At 53.0% G+C, this 21,201-nt stretch overlaps 1 protein-coding gene across 7 annotated transcripts in view; it reads right to left on the reverse strand.

Moving 5' to 3' along the window:
- DMD (dystrophin) overlaps nt 1-21,201 on the reverse strand; it is a 660,617-nt gene that overhangs the window by 118,345 nt on the left and 521,071 nt on the right. For all 7 annotated transcript variants that reach the window (XM_039914163.1, XM_039914164.1, XM_039914160.1 and 4 more), the window contains one exon: nt 4,276-4,448. In XM_039914163.1, the coding sequence (XP_039770097.1) occupies nt 4,276-4,448 (173 nt within the window). The remainder of the gene's footprint in view (nt 1-4,275; nt 4,449-21,201) is intronic.

A 21,201-nucleotide genomic window follows, 5' to 3' on the forward strand; every position in this document is an offset into this window, starting at 1 on the left:
GTACTAAGCACTTGCAAAAGTACAATAGAGTCGGTAGACAAAGTGCCTGCCAACAAGGAGCTCACAGTCTAGGGGAGAAATGCAGATATTATAAATCGCAGATACGTACACGAGTGCTGTGGGCCTGGTGGAGGGGGGGGAGTAAAGGGAGCAAATCAAGGTGACGCAGAAGGGTGTGGGAAAAGAGGAAATGAGGGTTTAGTCAGGGAAGGCCTCTTGGAGGAGATAGGCCTTCAATAAGGCTTTGAAGGGGGGAGAGTAATTGTCCGTTGGAGATGAAGAGGGAGGGCGGTCCTCTTTAGCTATTTATTAGCACTCCCACCAGCTAACAGTGGGCCCCGGAGGGAGAAAAATCAACCTTGTGACTTGTCACCACCTTTATTAAAAAGTCTGGCAGGAGAAGAGGTCCAAGTTGTTGACTCAAGGGCAGGTCCTTTGCTTATTTGTCTAAATCGGCCATCCCTGGGGGAGAATACTGAGAGAATTCATGCCCTATTTTTAAAAGGAAAAACCCCAGCTGCAAGCATTAGCTGTGAATTTAATGAGTCCTAATCAAGGTCAGGGGTAGGGTGAGAGTTGTAAGCTATCTTGGCCCTCATTAAGAAACTCACAGAAAGCCTGCGGATTAGATACCACAAGCAAGAGAGTTCCCAAAGTTTCAGAAAGGCTATATTTCATTTGGCCACTTCTCAAATTTAGACATGGTTTGATGACAAATTTATGCATTTCGAGGGGAAATCTGTTTTAACAATTAATATGTAGGGGCAGCCTCCACCCTCCCAGGTGGGCACGTCCCCTCTTTCTCTTACTCTTTGAGGCCGTCCCCTCCAAATCGGTGGCCCTACAGGCACGGACAGATCCCCCGCTCTTCGTCCCATAGGAGCTGGAAGTGAACGTTTGGGAAGCTGAAGATTCCTGCGCCCAGGCTAACACCGACACGAACGAACAACTCGCCGGTCGGCTGGGCCGGAGCAGCCGACTGGCAAGGCGGGCCTACTGCGCCGGACCCAGCCATCCACCCGCCTCGTCCTGGGCCTGGACACTTCCAGCCCCGCCAGCGCTGGGCTGCTCTGAGCCTTCCCCGTCGTGCCGGGGGGAGCGGTGCCAATCTACCAATCCCGGGCTCTGGGAATGCTCCATCCCGACATAATGGAACAGATGCTCTGGCAAAGCCTGGGGCCCAACTGTTCGGATCTTCCCAACCAGCAGGCTGCTTATGGCAAAATCCCGGCTGCTCGACGATCCATCTGCCCGGAGCTTCAATTCACGAAAGGGGAGAAACTCCGAGGCCACAGCACTGGGGTCCTGACTTGATCAGGGTCAGCCGGGAAGGAGAGGGGGCGGCGGACACCCGGGGGGGGGGGTGCGGGGGGGGCGGGTCGGGATTCCAGGGCTGGCTTGCTGGGTCACGTGCTCTTCGGTCTCTTTCAATCCCCTCTTTATTTCAGCAAGTTTAAAGGGAAGGGGAAAAAGGCATTGGGACAGAAAGCTCTCTTGGTATTTTTTTAATGGTATTTGTTATGCGCCTAGTATGCACTATGCGTTGGGATAGATACAAGATTATCAGGTTGGACACAGTCCCAGTCCCACATGGGGCTCGCAGTCTTCATCCCCATTTTACAGAGGAGGGAACTGAGGCAGAGAGAAGCAAAGTGACTTGCCCAAGTCACACAGCAGATAAGCGGCAGAGTCAGGTTTAGAACCCAGGTCCTCTGACTCCCAGGCCCGTGCTCGATCCACTAGGCCCCGCTGTTTCTCTGAGGCAGTGATCTGAAGGCCTCCTTCCCTTTGCTTTTGCTCGCATGACAAAAGGGACGACTATTTCTAAGCTTTGCTTTTCTCCCAGCGTTCTTTAAACCTCTCCTCTTTTATCTGTTTCCTAGGGCAGATGTGAGGAAGAGCCTTGTGTCACTGCCGAGATCTTGCCCGGGGATGGCGGCTAATGCTGCCCACCTCCCTTGGGAAACTCAGCTGCCTCTCGTAGCCCACAACTGCCAAGCTCACCCCAAACGGTGGGTGGAGGCAGACCGGGGAGGCTGGCGGTCGGTCAGTCAATCGGATTTAGTGAGCACTTACTGTGTGCAGAGCACTGTACTAAGCACTTGGAAGAGCACAATACAACAAGAAACAGATATATCCCCTGAGCACAATGAGTCTAGAGGGCAATCTCGGGGGCCGGGGGGGTGGCGATGCTCTCTCGGGGGGATGCCGATTCTCTCGGGGGGATGCCGATGCTCTCGGGGGAGATGTGAATGCTCTCTGGCGGGGGGGATGCCAGGGCTCTCGGGGGGGGGGGGGGCGGCGGTGCTCTCCGGGAGCTTGGTGGAGTAAGGGTGGTGGAGGGGAACGCCGATGCTCTTGAGGGGGGATGTGCGGGGCCCAAACAAGAAGCTAAACTCTCGGACAACCCTTGAAAGGCACATCCCTTGGGCACCTCCAGGTCCATCCCTCTCCGGCTCCCACTCGGACCTCGCCCTCCCCGGCCAGAGCTGGGGCTCCCAGAAAGAGGCTGCCAGGTTTTGTGGGAGGGAAGGGCCGACCGTGATGCACAGGATCGCCCTGCTCAGCGGGCAGGGAATAAGTCTGCTTATTGTTGTACTCTCCCAAGTGCTTAGTAGAGTGCCTTTGGACACAGTAAATGCTTAATAAATAGGGGTGAATGAATGAAGGAAGGCAGCCACAAGGCCACCCTCATTCCCGGTTCCGACTCCGGTCTTAGGTCCGAGCCCGGCCCACTGGGAGCCTGGGGGCACCAATCGTAGGGCTCCCGTTGGCCTCCCTTCAACCTCCCCTCCGCCGTTCGAAATTTGCCCCCACAAGACATGTTCCTCCCACCTCTCAGGGAGCTACTTTTCCAGAGATCCTGAAGGTTGGAGGGAAAGGGCACAAGAATGCGCAAGAAAGGGAGGCAGAGGCAGGAGAGGAAGAGGCTGGAGAATATTCCTTGGGAGTTAAGGAGAGGAGAGGCGGAAGGGCAGAAAGGCAGGGCGGTTGCCCCCGACGGCCTCCCCAGGCCACTCCGGCTCCCCCTCCTTCCAGTCGACCTTCTCCCCAAGCGTCCAGCGGCTCGGGAGGGAGCGGCACAGTGGACGGGGAACAGTCGGAGCTGCAGCCCCTGGGAGGCTGTCTCTGCTCTCTGTGGGTTTATAATAATGATACTAATAATAATATTTGTTAAAGGCTTACTATATGCCAAGCACCGTCCTAAGTGCTGGATAGATACAAGGTGATCAGGTTGTCCCTCATTTTACAGTTGAGGGAAGCGAGGCACAAAGAAGTTAAAGGGCTTGCCCAAGGTCACACAGCAGACAAGTGGCAGAGCCAGGATTAGAACCTACGTGTTGTGACTCCCAACCCCGTGCTCTTTCCACTAAGCCATGAATAGTATCAACACTAATAATAATGATAATAATAATAATAGTGATAAATAATAATCAGGGCATTTTGTAAGCAGTTATCTGAGCCAGGCTAAGCACTGAGGTGGATAAGTGAAAACCGGGTCAGATACAGTCCCTGTCCCACAGAGTTCTCACAGTCTTAATCCCCATTTTATAGATGAAGGAACTGAGGCACAGAGAAGTGACGCGACTCGCCCAGGGTCACACAGTAGACAAGCGGTGGAGCCAGGATGAGAACCCAGGTCCTTGCGATTCTGCATCGGGAGCGGGCTTACGGAAGGCTGGCGGGAGCGGACAGCCAAGCTACGGACCTGACTCTCCACCTTCCCAAACTTCCTTCTACGCCCCATCGACACGCACCCTCTTTGATAATTCATTCGTTCCTGCGGCTTCAACTACCCCCTCCACAGGGAGGATTCCAAAATCTAACAATAATGATGGTATATCTCTTAAGCGTTTGCTACGTGCCAAGCACTGTTCTAAGCGCTGGGGTAGATACAAAGTCATCAGGTTGTCCCACGTGGGGTTCACAGTCTTAATCCTCACTTCCCTGATGAGGGAACCGAGGCCCAGAGAGGTTGAGTGACTTGCCCGAAATCACACATCCGACTAGTGGTGGAGCCGGGATTAGAACCCACGACCTCCGACTCCCGAGCCTGGGCTCTTTCCACTGAGCCACGCTGCTTCTCTGTATGATTATCATCACCCACTCTCATCTCCCTCCTGACTCAATGAATGTTGTATTCACTCTGAAAGGAACGAACCCCGCAATCGGGCGACTGATTTAAACACTTAGGAAATCAGACCCCTGGGGGCTTTAGGGCCGATTCTGCCCCATTTCGGCCTTTTCCCGGGTTTCCCCTCCCTGTCTCCCCACCTGATATTGAGGGACCGCTTCCTCAGCTCGCTCCACTTGAGGTTCATCTGATCCAAGCGCCGCCGCAGCAGAACGGCGTCCTCGGAGCCGTCGAGCGAGCGCAGGATCTTCTGGCCGTTCTCGTCCAGGCTGTGGAAGGCGTCCGTGTGGGCCTCGATTTCTTCCTGGAGGTCCTGAGGAGAGGGGCGGGGACGCGCAGCATGAGCAAAGGAGGGCGGCTAGACAGCGGCACTCTCGAACCCCGAATCGCGGGGCCCGGGGAACGACTGATCCCGGCCGGCCAGGCGACGGGCTTCCCCGGGGGGACCCGCACACATGCCCGGAGGCGTTTACTTTCCGATTTTCAACTTTCCTCCAAGCGCGGGCGGAGATGTCCCCTGACATCCAAAGGCATCACCCGTTCGACACCACCGCCTAAAGAAGCCCCGTCATTTACAAAGCCGCCCCGGCCAGGAGGCTTTCGGACGGTGTACCCGCACACGCAAACACACACTCGCTCACTCAATCACTCACGCGCACACTGACCCACAGGCAACCAGCCCGAGGAGCGGAGACTCCTGCCGGGGACCACGGTCGCTTCGCGGCCCCCGGCCCCCGGTACCCGACCTGCACGTGGTAGGTCTTCCTGTGTGGCATGCTCAGCTGGAGGCGAGGACTGCAGCCCTGACCTCGCTGCATGGCCACGGCCCCGTCCGCCGGGCGGCCGCCGGCCGGGCCCCGCTTCGGTTCCGCGGACGGACCCGGCCCGGGCCCGCGACGACCCTCAACGGTCACACTGCCCTCCCGCCCGACGGCCCTCGAGCGAGGGGGCGGGGGAGGGGCGGGGAAAGCGAGGCCGGGAACACGCCGCCGGCCGTCCGGACGGAGCAGCGGCCCCCTCTCATCGTCCGGCCAGGCCGGGCCCGAAAAGCCTTTTCAATTCATCCCCTGTGTGTGGCCGCCTCCTGGTCTCGGAGCCGGGCGGCCCGGCCAACTCCCCATCCCCCGCGGGGGGCCCGCGGCCAGGGGCATTCCTCCCCGCCCACGCCATCAATGGGGCATTGTGCCCCCTGGCCGCGCCACTCCCTCTGCACGATTCCCTCCGGAGTTCCCGTGGACCGGAGCCGGAAGGGCTGGGTCTCTCCAGCCGCCCCCGTCACCCCTGGGTCCGTCACGGTCGGACCCCTGTCGAGAGGGGGCGGCTCGACGTGGCGAAGCCCCCGACGCCGGGACCGCCGAGACCCAGGTTCTCCCTCCGTAACACCCGGCCCTCCGGTCCCGGTCCCGGGGGGCGGGGTGGACGGGCGGGGAACTAACGCTTCTGCCGCTCCCCCCGGCAGCCTGACCAGTGCGGACGGATCCTCCAAAGGCTTCGCCCTCCTACTCTCTGGCCGGAAGACGGAGGATGGAAATACGGAAATCGAACGAGTAGAACAAGTGGACCGGCGGAGAATGGCGGGCCCCATCTTGGACGGGGCCGGGCTTCCGATACGTTTGATTTCTCTCATGACGCGTGAGCTGTTCGATCACACGCACAGGGCGATCGCCTAGAGGCTCGTGTGGACCACAACAGTCTCCTGTCCCCAGCCCCACCTGAGGCCTATTTTACCGATTTTACGTGAGAAGCATAAACCTCTGGAAAGGCTGCCTGACACGGATTGAAATGGCTTAGGCAAGGGGGCACCCTCTCCCCGACCCCCTGAAATCAAGAAACGGCAGAGGGAATTTTCAATCCTCCCCGCTAAGTCAGGCAAGCGAATGTGAGCTCGAGGTGGCCCAGGCGGGCAGAGGAGCAGTCGGCAAACCCGAGAGGCGAGAGACGCTGACCTCTTTTCAGCCCTGGGGCCGGCAGGACGGGCGAATCCAAGCACTCATCCTATCCGTCTTGATTACTGCGTCAGCCTCCTTGCTGAGCTCCCTGGCTGCTGTCTCCCCCAAGTCCAGTGCATACCTCACTCCGCTCCTCGGATCATTTTCCCGCCAACGTATTCCGATCACGTCTCCCCACTCCTCAAGAAACTCCGGTGATGGCCGATCCACCTCCGTATCCAACCGAAACTCCTCACCGTCGGCTTTACACCACTCAATCCTACCTCACCTTATTATTCTCCCACTACAACCCAGCCCGCATTCTTTGCTCCTCGAGATGCTAACCTGCTCACTGTACCTCCATCTCGTCCATCTCACCCCCGACCTCTTTCCTACACCACGCCTCTGACCTGGAATGCCCTCCCTCTTCAAATCTGTCAGACGATTACTCCCGCCCAGTTCGAAGCCTTACTGAAGGCACATCTCCTCCAGGAGGCCTTCCCTGATTAAGCCCCCCTCTCCCTTCCGCTTCTTCCATTCCCTTCTGCATCACCCTGACTTGCTCCCTCTGTTCTTCCCCCCTCCCAGCCCCACAGCACTTGTGTACATACCTGTAATTTTTTTGATATTAATGTCTGTCTCTCCCCCCTCAAACTATAAACTCGTTGTGGGCAGGGAATATGTCTGTTTATTATTGTACTCTCCCAAGTGTTAAGTACAGCGCTCTGCCCACAGGAAGTGTTCAATAAATATGATAGAACGAATAAATACGATTTATCGATTGTTTGAGAATGTCGGGAGCAGAGAGGGAAAGCTGGGAGAGATCGGGAATTGATATCGGGCATCCGCCCTCAGGATGTCATAAAGAGAGGCTGGATACTGTCCACGCGGCCCAGGGGCCCAAGACGGTCAGGATCCTTTGTCGGCCGCCGACCCCCGGGACGCGGGAAAGGGAGACCTGACTACTAGCCTCGCAGCCCGGGGGCCCCAGGACGGTCGGTAGAAAAGGAGGCCGGGGCGAGGAGTAGGTGTGAGTGGGTGCGTGGGTGGGTGGCATTCTTAGGAAGGACGGCCTGGTGTAGCCTGGGGCCAAATCAATTCAAAGCTGAGGGCATTTTCAGAGACACTTGGTAAATACGCCAAATTTGGGAGGATTAGAAAAAAGGGGTTGTTTCACACCCAGTTCAACGCCGAAATGACCAGGCGCGTTACGCATACGGTATTATCGTTCGCCTTTCCGAAGAAACTGAAAAAGATCGCTCATTAAAAATTTACCATTGAGGTTTTGACCAGTGTAACAGCTCTTCTAAGTGTTCGGGAAGACTTTACTCCCGACTCTGCATATCTTTCTCATGCATGTTCTGGGCAGGGAACTATCTGCTAATTCTATTGTACTGTACTCTCCCAGGTGCTCAGTATGGTGCTCGGCACATAGTAAGCGCTCAATAAATACCACTGACTGACACAGGGTCAGTCACCTCTTCAGGTCAGTCCGACACCTCTTCCCTCGCCCTCCCTCTCCCTACGCGACACCGTCTCCATTGCTTCCCCTAGCTGCCCCTCTCGACTGGAAAGTCCTTGAGGGCAGGGATCACGTGTGTCAACTCTCTCGCACTGCCCTCTCCCATGTGCTTAGTAAAGTGCTCTGCACACAGGAAACACTCAATAAATACCACAGATGGAACCGTCTCCAACCAACGCCGTCCCCAGAAGCACCACCTCCCACCCCAAACCACTTTGCCAGAGTTTTAGATCTTCCAATGGAGATCTTACCTGTTTTTTCTCCAAGCTGAGAACAATTTCTGCTAAGGTTTACTGATTTATTGGCAGAAGTGAATTCTCAACACAAAAAATCATCGTGGACAGATCATGTACTCGACCCGACGCAAAATCAATTATAGATTCGACCGACGTCATTTCGGAGCAGGGAAGTCATGTTGCCCCTTAGGCGGTTCAAATTACAGATTCGCTTCTTGGCTTCAAAATTATTTTTAGGGTTTGAAGTCAAAAGATCAGCATATACTATCAGTTATGGTTTCCAAGTGAATTCCAAAGAAAGCCGGTCACAGAAGAGCTAACCCGACGCTAAGAAACATGGGGATTTTATAGAGGCGGAAATGGTGGCACGGCAAAATATAAAGGAAGGGACTCCGCACTGCAGAGGTAAATGAACTCAAATGAACTTGAAACAGTTGGTTCTTTATTCGGATTCCTCTACTGTGAATCTTTTAATGGTCACCTCCCTTGCCAGGCAGTAAACTCCTTGAGGACAGGTCACGGGTGCCTCTGCGGAACTTTCCCAAATATCTTGTTCAGGGTCTTGCACTCAGTCGACTCTCGCTAAATACGATCCCTCTTATTCCCTGAAAACCGAATCCATCGATGGTGTTTACTGAGTGTTTAGCGCGTGCCGAGCACCGTACCAAACACTTAGCAAAGTACAACACAACAGAGGCGTCAGTGGCGAACCCCGCCCGGAAGGACCTTACAAGGGGAGATAGGCATTAAACCGCCTTGCGGATGGGGAAATGGTAGATTTGTAAGGATGAGGTCCTAAGGGTGTCCCCGCTGAAGCCTACTGCTAACGATGATAATAATCACGATAACAACGGTATTTGGTAAGCGCTCACTATGTGAGCAGCGTGGCTCAGTGGAAAGAGCACGGGCTTTGGAGTCAGGGCTCATGAGTTCGAATCCCAGCTCTGCCACTTGGCGGCTGTGTGACTGTGGGCGAGTCACTTCACTTCTCTGGGCCTCGGTTCCCTCATCTGTAAAATGGGGATTAAGACTGGGAGCCCCACGTGGGACAACCTGATTCCCCTATGTCTACCCCAGCGCTTAGAACAGTGCTCGGCACATAGTAAGCGCTTAACAAATACCAACATTATTATTATTATTATGTGCCAGGCGCCGTACTGAGGGCGGCGGCGGTTACAAGCAAATTGGGATGGACACAGTCCCGATCCCACAAGGGGGCTCACAATATCAGTCTCCATTTGGCACATGAAGTAACTGAGGCACGGAGAAGTGAAATGACTTGCCCGAGGTCACGCAACAGACGAGCGGCGGAGCAGCGATTAGAAGCCAGGTCCTTCTGACTGCCCGGGCCCTGGGCAAGTCACTTCATTTCTCTGTGCCTCAGTTCCCACATCTGTCAAATGGGGGTTGAGGCTGTGAGCCCCACAGGGACGTGATCTGTGTCCAACTCAATCTGTTTGCACCAGGGCTTAGTACAATGTCTAGCACATAGTCAGCACTTAACAGATACCATCATCATTACGGATGATGAAGCAGCGCGGCTCAGTGGCAAGAACACGGGCTGGGGAGTCAGGTCGCGGGTTCTAATCCCGGCTCTGCCGCTTGTCAGCTGTGTGACTTTGGGCAAGTCGCTTAACTTCTCCGGGCTTCAGTTACCTCATCTGTAAAGCGGAGATTAAGACTGTGAGCCCCATGTGGGACAACCTGATGACCCTGTATCTACCCCAGTGCTTAGAACAGTGCTCGGCACATAGTAAGCACTTAACAAATGCCAACATTATTAACGTTATTCTCTGCGCCTCAGTTCCCTCACCTGTAAAATGGAGATTTAGACTTCGAGGCCCATGTGAGACAGGGACTGTGTCCAACCTGATTAGCTTGCATCTCCCCCCGAGCTTAATGGAGTGACTGGCACCGACTAAGTGCTCAACAAATACCACGATTTTTATTGCTATTATTATTATCATGGCAGCAATCGTGCCCCAGGACCAGGGTTCAGGACCAATGCCGTTCTAAACCCTCAGGGCCTGGGCCAGCCCACGGCCCACGGGAAGGCTGCTGGCAGCTCTCGCCCTGGGCCCTACGTCCCAGAAATCCCTCCTCGGTGGTCTTCCACCCTGGGCCGGCCCTGAAACCCCCACGAGCTAGGGGCTGGAGCCACGGGGCGGAAAGATCACAGGAGGCACCCGCTCCGGGTCAGTCTCTTTCAAGCATTTATGTGGGCCAGGGAGGGAATCCAGGCTGCAACCGATAGATAAAAAAATCTGCTAACGAGCTCCTCGATTCTCTTCTTTAAAGTATTTTTTTTTTAGAAGGCGAGAGCGCACGGAACTCCAAATTCTGTGGCATGGTGATAACCTCAAAGGAGCTAACTTCAGCAAAAACTCCGAGGCGGCTCAGGCCCCGAGGACCGCCGCCTCCGCCACAGCTCGGCGCGCCCTACGCCGTGCCCTGCTCTGCGACCTTAGCTGCACCGTGTCCGACCCAATGCCGGCTTCTGGCCAGCGTGGCCTAGTGGATAGGACGCTGGTCTGGGACTCAGAGGGACCTGGGTTCTAAGCCCGGCTCCGCCAATTCATTCAATCGTATTTACTGAGCGCTTACTGTGTACTAAGCGCTTGGGAAGTACAATTTGAAAGTAGATAGAGACAATCCCTACCCCTAAACGGGCTCACAGTCTGGAGCACATCTATGTGCTGTGTGACTGTGGGCACGTCACTTTACTTCTCTGAGCCTCGATTATCTCCTCTTTAAAATCGGACTGAGACTGTGAGGCCCATGTGGGACATGGACTACTTCCAACCTGCTTGCCCAGTGCTCAGAACAGTGCTTGACACACAGTAGGCACCTCAGTACCATTTTAAAAAAAGGAAGTCGAGGCCGGCTCCACAATCAGCCCAAAGCTTCAGGAAGCCGGCATCCAGTAGGGTTCCGGGCTGGCACCGGGCCGGGGAGCGGAGGGGGATACTTAACCATCTTCACAATGGACCCAAGGATGGAGAGACGGCCCACCACGCCGGGTTGGGCTGTGGGGGTGACGAGCATCTCCCTCTTTCCCACCGGTGGCCCCGGGCTCGCGGACCGTGGCCCGGCGCCTCCGACCAAGACAGGGGCAGGGCAGAGGTCCGGCCGGGCCCAGATCCGGCCTCGGACAGCGGCACTAGGGAGCCGGAAAAGGCAGCGGGGAAGCCTCCTCTTAGCCATCCGTCCAGACCAAACATTAAGGTGGCTCCCTTTCCCCGACGCTGCCCATCACGAACCTCTTGCCTTTGGATTTCCCCCAGCGGACCTTGCCCGAGATTGCCGCTCTCTCTCCCTGGGCCCGGCCCCCTGGGCTAACACAGGCCCAACGGCCACCCCTCGCCGAGTGAGCCCCCGGTGAGAGCACACTGCACTGGAATTACAGCTTGTGAGAGGCAACTCCATAAAGCACAACGTTAAGCTCACACCTTAATGGGGAATACTACATTTCTGGGATTCTCCATTTCTGGGGCACCATTTTCTCTATTCATTCATTTGTATGTATTGAGTGCTCGGGAGTGCTCCCGAGCACAGTACAACAGTAAACAGACATATTTCCTGCCCACCGCGAGCTTCCTGGCTAGAGGGAGGGGGATCTGAATTTATCTGCTGTAAATAAAGAGGAAAGACATCAGTGCAACCAAAGATAGAGGGGGATTTGGAAGTTTACAGCCCAAAAGGAGAAAGTTATAATCCGATTATGACGACCCAGGAACCATGGGATTTATCGCTCCCCTGTAGACTGTAAGCTCCTGGTGGGCAGGGATCATGTCTAACCACTCGATTGCACCGTACTCTCCCAAGCACTCAGTACAGAGTTCTAAACTCTAAGGTCATTGTGGGCGGGGAATCTGTTCACTGTTATAACGTACTCTCCCAAGTGCTCGGTATAGCGCTCAGCACTCAGTAAGTGCTCAATAAATTCGACTGAGTGCTCGGTTTAGATATGAACCCTTTGTGAGACAGGGACTTAGAACAGCGTCTGACGCTCAGTAAGCGCTTAACGAAAGCCACGAAAAGAAAATCCCACTAGACTCACTGATGCCACTTCCCGACGAGGCAGAAGTCTCCGGGGCGCCCCACGGGCAGGCTAATAAAAACGAGAGCGGTTTCTAGTGGAATGCTGCAATCCCGCCCAAACGAGCAGGCCAGGGCAGAACAAGACAGGGGCCCCACGCCCAGGCACCCCTCCCCTGGTGTTCTTCGTGGCGGGCGGGCACCGGCAATACCACTTCAGAAGGGGCTCCGGTCCGCAATTAGCAAATCACGCGGCACCGGAGACGCAATCGGGTCGATCTCCGGCCGGGCCGTCGACCCAGGTAGGGGGGACGGGTGGAGAGGGGTCAGAGCCCAGGGTGAATCGGGGGTCACTAGGCGGAGGGGGACTGGGAACGGAGCAGAGGGAGGGTGCGACGCGGGAAGCGGCTTGGCCTAGTGGATAGAGCACGGACCTGGGAATCAGAAGGACCTGGGTTCCAATTCTGGCTCTGCCACTTGTCTGTGGCAAGTCACCTGACTTCTCTGTGCCATTTCCCTCATCTCTAAAATGAGGATGAAAACGGGGAGCCCCATGTGGGACACGGGCCGTCCAACCTTGCATCTACCGCAGTGCTTAGCACATAGTAACCACTTAACAAATACCATCATTTTTTTCTTTTTCAAGATCCCGGTAGTAACCCGAGGCTTATCTCACCGGTGGGTAGGCCCGCCTGTCCCGTCAGCACAGGCAGAAACTGGAGGACGGAGAGGGTGAATCGGCCGTGAAGTGCCGGGGACTTCAGGTGGCTTGGAAATGACAGTGACAAAGGAGCCCGAGTCTCCGAGGCTTCGCTTCAACGTGCAGTACAGGTACGACGCCTGTCACGTTTCCCTTCGCGATCGGCCGTGTTTGAAGAACCACGGATGATCTCCATTTCCTGCGCTTTCATTTGTTGAACTGCGAAATCTGGGTCTTAATGAGCTTGATTCACAGAGAACAACATTCTTCCAATTGGACGGTTTTCTCCGTCAAAAAAAACTCATCTGACCCAATCCCATAGCCGTTTTCTCAGGCATAAAAATTTCCCCAGATGACTTTTCATATGGAATAGTTTTGTATGCAGAGCGCATTCATCCTTCAGGCTTCGAAGTTATAAACCCTTCAAAAAACGTTGGCAGAATGAGGAGTTTAAGTCCCCGTGCAGTTTCCTTAAATGTAATCCACGGTTCAGACTCCCATCACACATCTACATAACTTCTCAGTTTCAAGGGCTTGGTTCACATCAGTGTGGTTAAAAATAGTTCTGCTCATCCTCCATATATTCCCCAAACCGGACCATCTGTATTTTAGCTACTGAGCTAAATAATTCATTAGTTTTACACACTGGTTATACTGTAAGTGGGTAATTATAAAGAACTGTCAAGCCCAAAGGGGGGAAATTTCCACTAAATCGGCGGTAATAAGTCATTACAGGGGACCGTATCCTCTGTTATGCTGTATACTCCCAAGCGCTCAGTACAGTGATCTACAAATATCGTTCAGTCAAGCTGGCCTCTTCCTCTGAAACTTCACAGTTTCTACTATCAGCTACTTAGACATTTCCCATCATGTCAGCTTCAGCCGGACCTCATACACAATAATATCTACTAATTAGCACTATTCCTACTATGCTAACAAGAATAGTAATCATGATGATAATTTTGGTTTTTGTCAGGCACTCACTATGTGCCAAAACTACACTACGTTCCGGGGTAAATACAATGCGGTCAGATGAGTCACAGTCCCTGTCCCGTAGAGGTCTCAGCACCTAGCAGGGCGGAAGAACAGGTATTGAATCCCCATTTGACAGATGAGGAAACAGAAGCCCGGAGAAGTCAAGTGAACTGCCCCAGGGCACACAGAATACGCAAATGGCGCCGGAGGTTAAGAACTCCCGTCTCCTGATTTCCAGGCCTGTGCTTCCTTCACAGGGTCGTGCTGCTTCTCTCACACCGTGTTCTCTGCGGCTCTTACAAACGTGCGGATTTGTACAGTTTATGGATCGCCTCTCCCGGAGTAGAGGACACCTGCCCTTGAGCGCTTCCCTGTCCCAGTGATTTATCGTCATTTTCACTAAAACTCAATTAGAGTCAGGAGTCCTAGGCACTGCTGTGTGCCGGCTACCAGGTTCAGGGAGCGGATACCCGAGGGAGTGGGAGTCGGAATCCGCCTCCGGCCCCCGGGAGACCCTGTGAACGAAGGGGGCTCAAAGCCTCGCTCGGCTTCGCTGTGACCGTCATGGGGGCCTGAGGGTGACGTCTGCTGATGAGCGGCAACTGAGGCACACCCAGAATGACCCATCGCTGGGATGGGTCCATCTCCCGCCGAGCCGGACCGAGGCTCCCAAAGGGCAAAACCATTAACCGATCAAGGCTGTTTACTGAGCACTTTTCTCTTGTGCTGACCTCTCTGAAGCGTGCACTACGACAGATAGGATTCTTCATTCTCCGGATGCCTTCAACTACGGAACTCATGCCATAAACGAGCTGGGTTCTCATTAGCTTGATTTGTTACATGATTTTAAAGGTCTTGGAAATTAACTGCAAATCCCATTTTAATACGGAATTTGTCAAGGATTGCCAAAGTCTGGGTTCCCACAATGAAAACGGTCCCAGCTGGCAAGTAAAGCCGGGCGGGGCTGGTCTGGCAGCTCGTCGTCCCAAGAGTCGACGAAAATACGGTGTCGCTCGTTCGGCGGAACCACTGATTTTTTTTTTTAATGGTATTTGTTATGCGATTAGTATGAGCCAGGAACTGTACTAAATGCTGGGGAAGATACAAGTTAATCAGGTTGGACACAGTCCATGTCCCATCTGAGGTTCAGATCATAATCCTCATTTTCCAGGTGAAGTAACATATGTATCGGTCAGACAATCACTCTCCCTTCCCTTCAAAGCCTCACTGAAGGCACATGTCCTCCAGGAGGCCTTCCCTGACTAAGCTCTCCTTTCCTCTTCTCCCATTCCCTTCTATGTTGCCCTGACTTGCTTCCTTCATTCATCCCCCCTTCCGCCCTCACGGCACTTGAGTACACGTCTGTAATTTGTTTATTTCTATTAATAACGATGGCATTTGTTAAGCGCTTACGATGGGCAAAGCACTGTTCTAATGCCTGGCTCCCCCCGAGACTGTAAGCTCGCCGTGGGCAAGGAACGTGACTATTTATTGTCACACTGTACTCTCTCAAGCGCTTGCACACGGTAAGCATTCAACAAATATGATTGAATGAATGAATGAAAGCAGCACAGGCCTAGAGAAGTTAAGTGATTTGCCCAAGGTCACAGGGCAGCCAAGTGGAGGGGCTGGGATTAGAACCCAGATCCTTCTGACTCCTAGGAACGTGCTCGCTCTCGACTGTAAGCTCGTTGTGGGAAGGGTATGTGTCTGTTTACCGTTATCTTGTACTCTCCCCAGGGCTTAGTACAGTGCTCTGCACACAGTAAGCACTTAATAAATACAAGTGACTGAGCGAGTATCCACCGGGCCACATTGCTTCTCTTATATCTCCCCTCTTTTAAATACCTACACACACACACTGAATGCGAAAAAAAGTCCAATCTTTCCACAGTCGTTCTGCTCGTTACTTTACCGTTAAACCACCACACCTAATCCTCAGAGGGATCTTGACAACCACACATTCCCTGACTCCTGCTGGAAAAAGAGGTGGATCCCCAGTGTCAGGCCGAATTTCATTTCGACAACGTTACACACGCGCTGGAGTCTCGCACCTGGGCTTTTGGGAAAATCACGCGCCCCTGGGTTTTTGAGGTCAGATTGCCACGGCTGATCATTTAAGGAGCTTCGCATGCTGATGGGGTTCTGCCTCCATTTTCACCCGCCGCGCAGACTACTTTCTTTAAAAGGGTGATAGAATTAATCAGCAAGGGGCTATGGGGTTTTCATGCAAAATGAAGAAAAGAACTGAATTTCAAACTGCTGGACATTAAATGCAGTGTAGGTCCACTATTCGGTGAAATATAAAGAGAAAAATTCCACCCGGCACCCCCTCCCCACATATCATAGGGACGAATAGACCCCACAGGCCGTGTCTAGAACGGGACGTTACTTAATTCCAATGTGTGCTGAAGACTACGAGATGGATTGTTTGGATTAACGAAAAGGCATCAACAGCTCTGTCTGCCCGAGTAGAAAGCCTCCTAATCCCTGCTGCTTTAATGAATACACAGCTCTATTAACCGGTGCCGATCGCTTTTACGTTCATTTATAGGTGATAAACCAAGAAGAATACCACATCTTGGTCAGATTTCCGGGATCGGATTAATTTCTCGTCATCCCCAATTGTCGCCTTGGGCCTTCCTCGCTACCCGAGCACTTGAGAATCACACCCCATATAGTCTTTGGGTATGGACCTTTATATTCTACAGCTTCCTCCTCCCTGAAATTTATTTTCTGGTCTGTAATATCTCGGTGCTTCACTTACCTCACCGGGAAAATGGGGATTCATCTATGTGTTCTCCCTCCTGCTTAGACGGTGAGCTCCACGGGACAAGGACTGCGTCCGACCAAATTAACTTGTACCTACCCCAGAGCTTAAAATAGTGTTCGAAACACAGTAGGCGCTTCACACCATGATAAACATACCAAAAAACCTCAAGAAGTTATCTGGCTCCAAAAGGCAGCAGCTTCAGGCAGTTTTGGATACAGTTTTAAAGAAGGTGTCTATAATCACCTACTGGCGGAAGGCCTGGAGTGAAGAGAGAAAAGTTAGGGGTGGTGAAGGGTACGGCCAGTCAACCAATCAATTGTATTTATTGAGCGCTCGCTACGTGCAGAGCACTGTAATTCCCGTCTTGGTGGTCCAATTCTGTAGTAACCACTGATCGATCCAGACTAATGTTCTTAGATTCTGGACAATCAATCAACCCATCAATCAACAGCCTTTACTTAGGTCCTCCTCGGTGCAAAGCACTGCACTGAGAGCTTGGAAGAGTGCAGTAATAATAATAATAATAATAATAGCTTCTGTTAAGCGCTTACCATGTGCCAAGCGCCGTTCCAAGCACTAGGGTAGAGACAAGGTAATCAGGTTGCCCCACACTGGGCTCACAGTCTTCATCCCCAATTTACAGATGAGCTAACTGAGGCCCGGAGAAGTGAGGTGACTTGCCCAGAGTCAAACAGCTGACAAGTGGAGGAGCCGGGATTAGAATCCACAACCTCTGATTCCCAAACCCGGGCTCTTTCCGCTAGGCCACGCTGCTTCTCTAGTAGAGTGGGCGGTAACCAGGCTAGGGGTGAGGGGAGCTTATTCTCCAGACTAACAAGATGACCAACAGCTGGGGAGAGTCCTTTCCCTGAGCTACCGGGCCTCTTCGCTGCAGAAATCTGTTCAGCGACAACTCCTGCCCAGAATCCATTTTTCCCATTACACCCGGTTCACTGGCTCACTCTCGAGGAAGCCTCTGGGGAGGCGGCAGGAACGCACAAGGATTTATGAGAGCTTTCCACCTGGAAGAAGGGGTCTGAATCAAAGCCCGGAGGCGTTCCCTCCCAGCCCTTCAATATCCCAACGCCATCCCATCGCTCCACCGGCGGCCACGTCGCCAGATAGAAACCAACGGCGGTGACGATGGCTATTCTGCGTCGCTCGCAGCTTAGCCTGGGGCCCTCGCCTTTCCAACGGTCCTCCCCGCCTAACGGACACACACAGAATCACCTCGGAACTCAACTTGGTGCTGGGGGGGGGGGGGGGGCGGTGGGGAGAGGGGGTGCGGGTGGGTGTTTGCGCGTGATGGCGTGTAACCGGGGAGGAGGGGCCACGGTTTTCGGACACTGGGCTCCACATGACTTTCACAACAGCTGGAAAGTGATCTCACTTTGGCAGAACGATTCTGGGCTTCTCAATTCTTCTGCTCACCCCCACCCCAGCGACTGCACTGCCTCAAACTTTTCTCTGTCTACGCAACCATTCACTTTTGCTTCGGCAGGGAACACACAGAGGTTGTCAGCGGAGGCATTTCTGTCTTCTATTTATAAATGTATCTGTCCGTAATTTAACGAGAAACATTTCCAAAGCAACTTTGTATCCTTTCGCGTTCAATTCAACTACAGCGCTACGAGCCGTAGTAAAAATTGAGAAACCGTCAGCAAAAAGCAAAAATCTACTAAAGAGGGAGCGTGTCAGAGTTTCAAGGACTTAAAAAAAAACCTCCAGTCCCAAATTAAAACCCTCCAGTGATTCCGTCAAATTCCATCTGCCACGACTTGTTCTGATTCTTTGAACTCTCAGTTTACTGGTGGTACATTTTCACTCTATGTAGAAATGGCCCAATTGCCAACTGCCCTTTAGAATTATACCACGATATCTGTTGAGCATGACCTGAGCCACCCACACGCACGGAAAAACGTATTGACTGTCAAACCGCAGTGGTTGGAACTGAGCGAAAAGCTTCTGAAAGCAACCGAAAAGGCATCCGTATCCCTACACGCAAGGGGGCCACCCTGACCCCATCCGCTCACCCTTGGAGATGAGGCCGGGGGGGCTCTCCAAGGCAGGATGCCACGACCGACCTCCGGGACCTCAGGAAAGGGGTCTGTATCCAGAGTGCACCCGCTGACATGGGGCAACGCTGGACGAGTGCCGGTCCCGGTCCAAACGTATCGATCTACGGAAACGGCGTCGTTCCAGGCGCGGTCTCGGCCACTGTCGGCAGGAGACCAGAATTGCACCGGCAGAAGGCATCGTCCCCAAACTCTGGGCAACCCGGCCACGCATCCAACACGGCTTTTCATTTCGGCAGTGCTCGGTCTCCTGGGCTACTATTCTCTCCCGTCGGAGTGGAAGCTCTCTGGGGGAAGAGAGTTTCTACTACTCCTTCATTCTGTACTTCCTGAGCTTCTCCATGGATACTCCTCCTATGACTTCAACTACAAGTACTATTCAAAAATGAAAATCTCCCTGCCAGGAACTCAGAGAATTGGACAATCTCTGCCGTGCCCACTTACTTGTCTACTTCACTACGTTGCTCCCTACTTTAAAGGAGATATCTTTAAAGAATTCTGAAGAATTCTAGTCTTTCTAGCTAATCGACGGCCTTAAGACCGACTCATTCTTCCGAAAGAATACAGCTACAGCTTGACGAGAATGACCTAGGGAGTTAACTCGTGTCGACGATCCAGCCCTAACGACAACAGGATAAATTCCGTGCCCGTCTTAGAATTTTTCCGAGGACCTCATAAATTGCAAAACAGCGTGGCCAAGAACCACCACTAAAAAGACACCCACGAGGGCAGTCGACTGCAGAGGCTTCCGGTCGCAAGTGCTAAACCGGAAAATAAAGTTCATTATTTTCATCTCCCAAACATAACCATACATCTTTCTGGTCCTCGTGGGAACCCGAAATGTATTTAAAGAGAACACTAAAACACACAGAGAGTTATAAAATCCCTCAGAGTATGGGTTCGACATTTTATGGGATTTTCAAGAATGAAATGTACCAACCCAAGTCATTTGGAGAGAGATCGGGCTGTCAGCCATCACGGCCGCTAGCAAACTAGCCAACGCTCACTCTCAAAAACAAACCATGCATTGTAAGGCCAAGGTGTAATGTAATTACATCACCGGAAAATTAGAACATATCATTCACGGTAAAGTCTGTGTGTGCACGGCAGTGACTTGGTAACACAATGAGGGTGTTTCATCATTCTTTCGGACCCAGAATCGTTGGAATCGTTAAAGTCTGTAACGTTTGTCATTACGTGATGTAATTCCTCCTTTCAACTGGCCGCCGGAAGGCCAACAACAGTTTGCAGGATCTTTTATATACCGGGCCGTCATTTCGCCATGAGGATCTTGAGCTTCGTGTGAGGGGGAATTGCTCCCAAGTTGACATAACCCTCGCCAAACAAGGGCATCTCCTGGATCACGTGAAAACACCCCTCCCTCCTAGGCGGCCGGCCGGATCCCGGCAACCGGGGGCCGGGGGTGCGTGTGCCTAGCGACGCGTTGACCACCTGCTTACATGTGCCAGCGGGAGCCGTCGGCCTTTCCGGCCACACAGGTACTCAGAGGAGAACCCGGCCGCCGGTGTTTCCGCTAGACTATAAGCTGGTTCCGGGCAGGGAACGCGTCCACTAATCCTGTTGGATTCGCCTCTCCCAAACGCTCGGTATGGTGCTCTGCACCCAGTAACTGCTCGATAAGTACGACTGATCGATCGGTGTATTTTTTTGAGGACTAAGGACAACTATATATAATTAAAAAAGGCTCTTCACATCACCGTCCCTTTTCTGGCCTATGTAATGTTAATTCTCTCCATTTTTCTTCTCTGCTGGTAGTTTCCTGGGGGACATTTTCCCATTATCCTCCGCTCAGACCTCAAGACACCGTGAGACAGTCACATCCACAAGGCACACATTCCATTGAGAAGCATCCTGGCTTAGTGGAAAGAGCCCGGGCTTGGGAGCCAGAGGTCATGGGTTCGAATCCCGGCTCTGCCACTCGTCAGCTGTGTGATCTTGGGCAAGTCACTTCACTTCTCTGGGCCTCGGTTCCCTCATCTGTAAAATGGGGATTAAGACTGTGAGCCTCAGGTGGGACAACCTGATTACCTGTATCTACCCCAGCGCTTGGAACAGCGCTCTGCACATACTAAGTGCTTAACAAATAGCAACGTTATTCCACCAGGAGCGAGGGCCCCGCTGAATGCACTTAAGAGCCAAGAATCACCCTCCATAACAGAAAGAATAATCATTAGGGTATTTGTTAACCGCTTACTATGTGCCAGGCGCCGTACTATGCACTGGGGTGGACGCAAGCAAATTGAGTTGGGCACAGTCCCCTGTCCCATCTGAGGCTCCCAATCTCAATCCCCATTTTCCAGATGAGGGGACTGAGGCCCAGAGATGCAACAAAACTTTCCTAAGGTCACACAGCAGACAAGTGGCATATCAGGATTAGATCCCATGACCTTCTGACTCCCAGCCCTGTGCTCTATCCACGACGCCATGCCGCTCCTCATGAGATCTTCCCTCCCTCCCTGAGATCTTTCATCCTGAGGGTACGTTGCTCTTCAGTGTGGGGTCAGAAGCACCGCCCTCCCTCCCCATATTACTTACAAACTCATTCTGATCATATCCTTTTGGCAAATAATAATAACAGTAATAATAATGTTGGCATTTGTTAAGTGCTTACTACGTGCAGAGCACTGTTCTAAGCGCTGGGGTAGATACAGGGTCATCAGGTCGTCCCACGTGAGGCTCACAGTCTTAATCCCCATTTTACAGATGAGGGAACTGAGGCCCAGAGAGGTTAAGTGACTTGCCCACAGTCACACAGCTGACGAGTGGCAGCGTCGGAATCCGAACCCATGACCTCTGAC

Source organism: Ornithorhynchus anatinus, chromosome 15 (assembly GCF_004115215.2).
Source record: "Ornithorhynchus anatinus isolate Pmale09 chromosome 15, mOrnAna1.pri.v4, whole genome shotgun sequence".
Classification (NCBI taxonomy): domain Eukaryota; kingdom Metazoa; phylum Chordata; class Mammalia; order Monotremata; family Ornithorhynchidae; genus Ornithorhynchus; species Ornithorhynchus anatinus.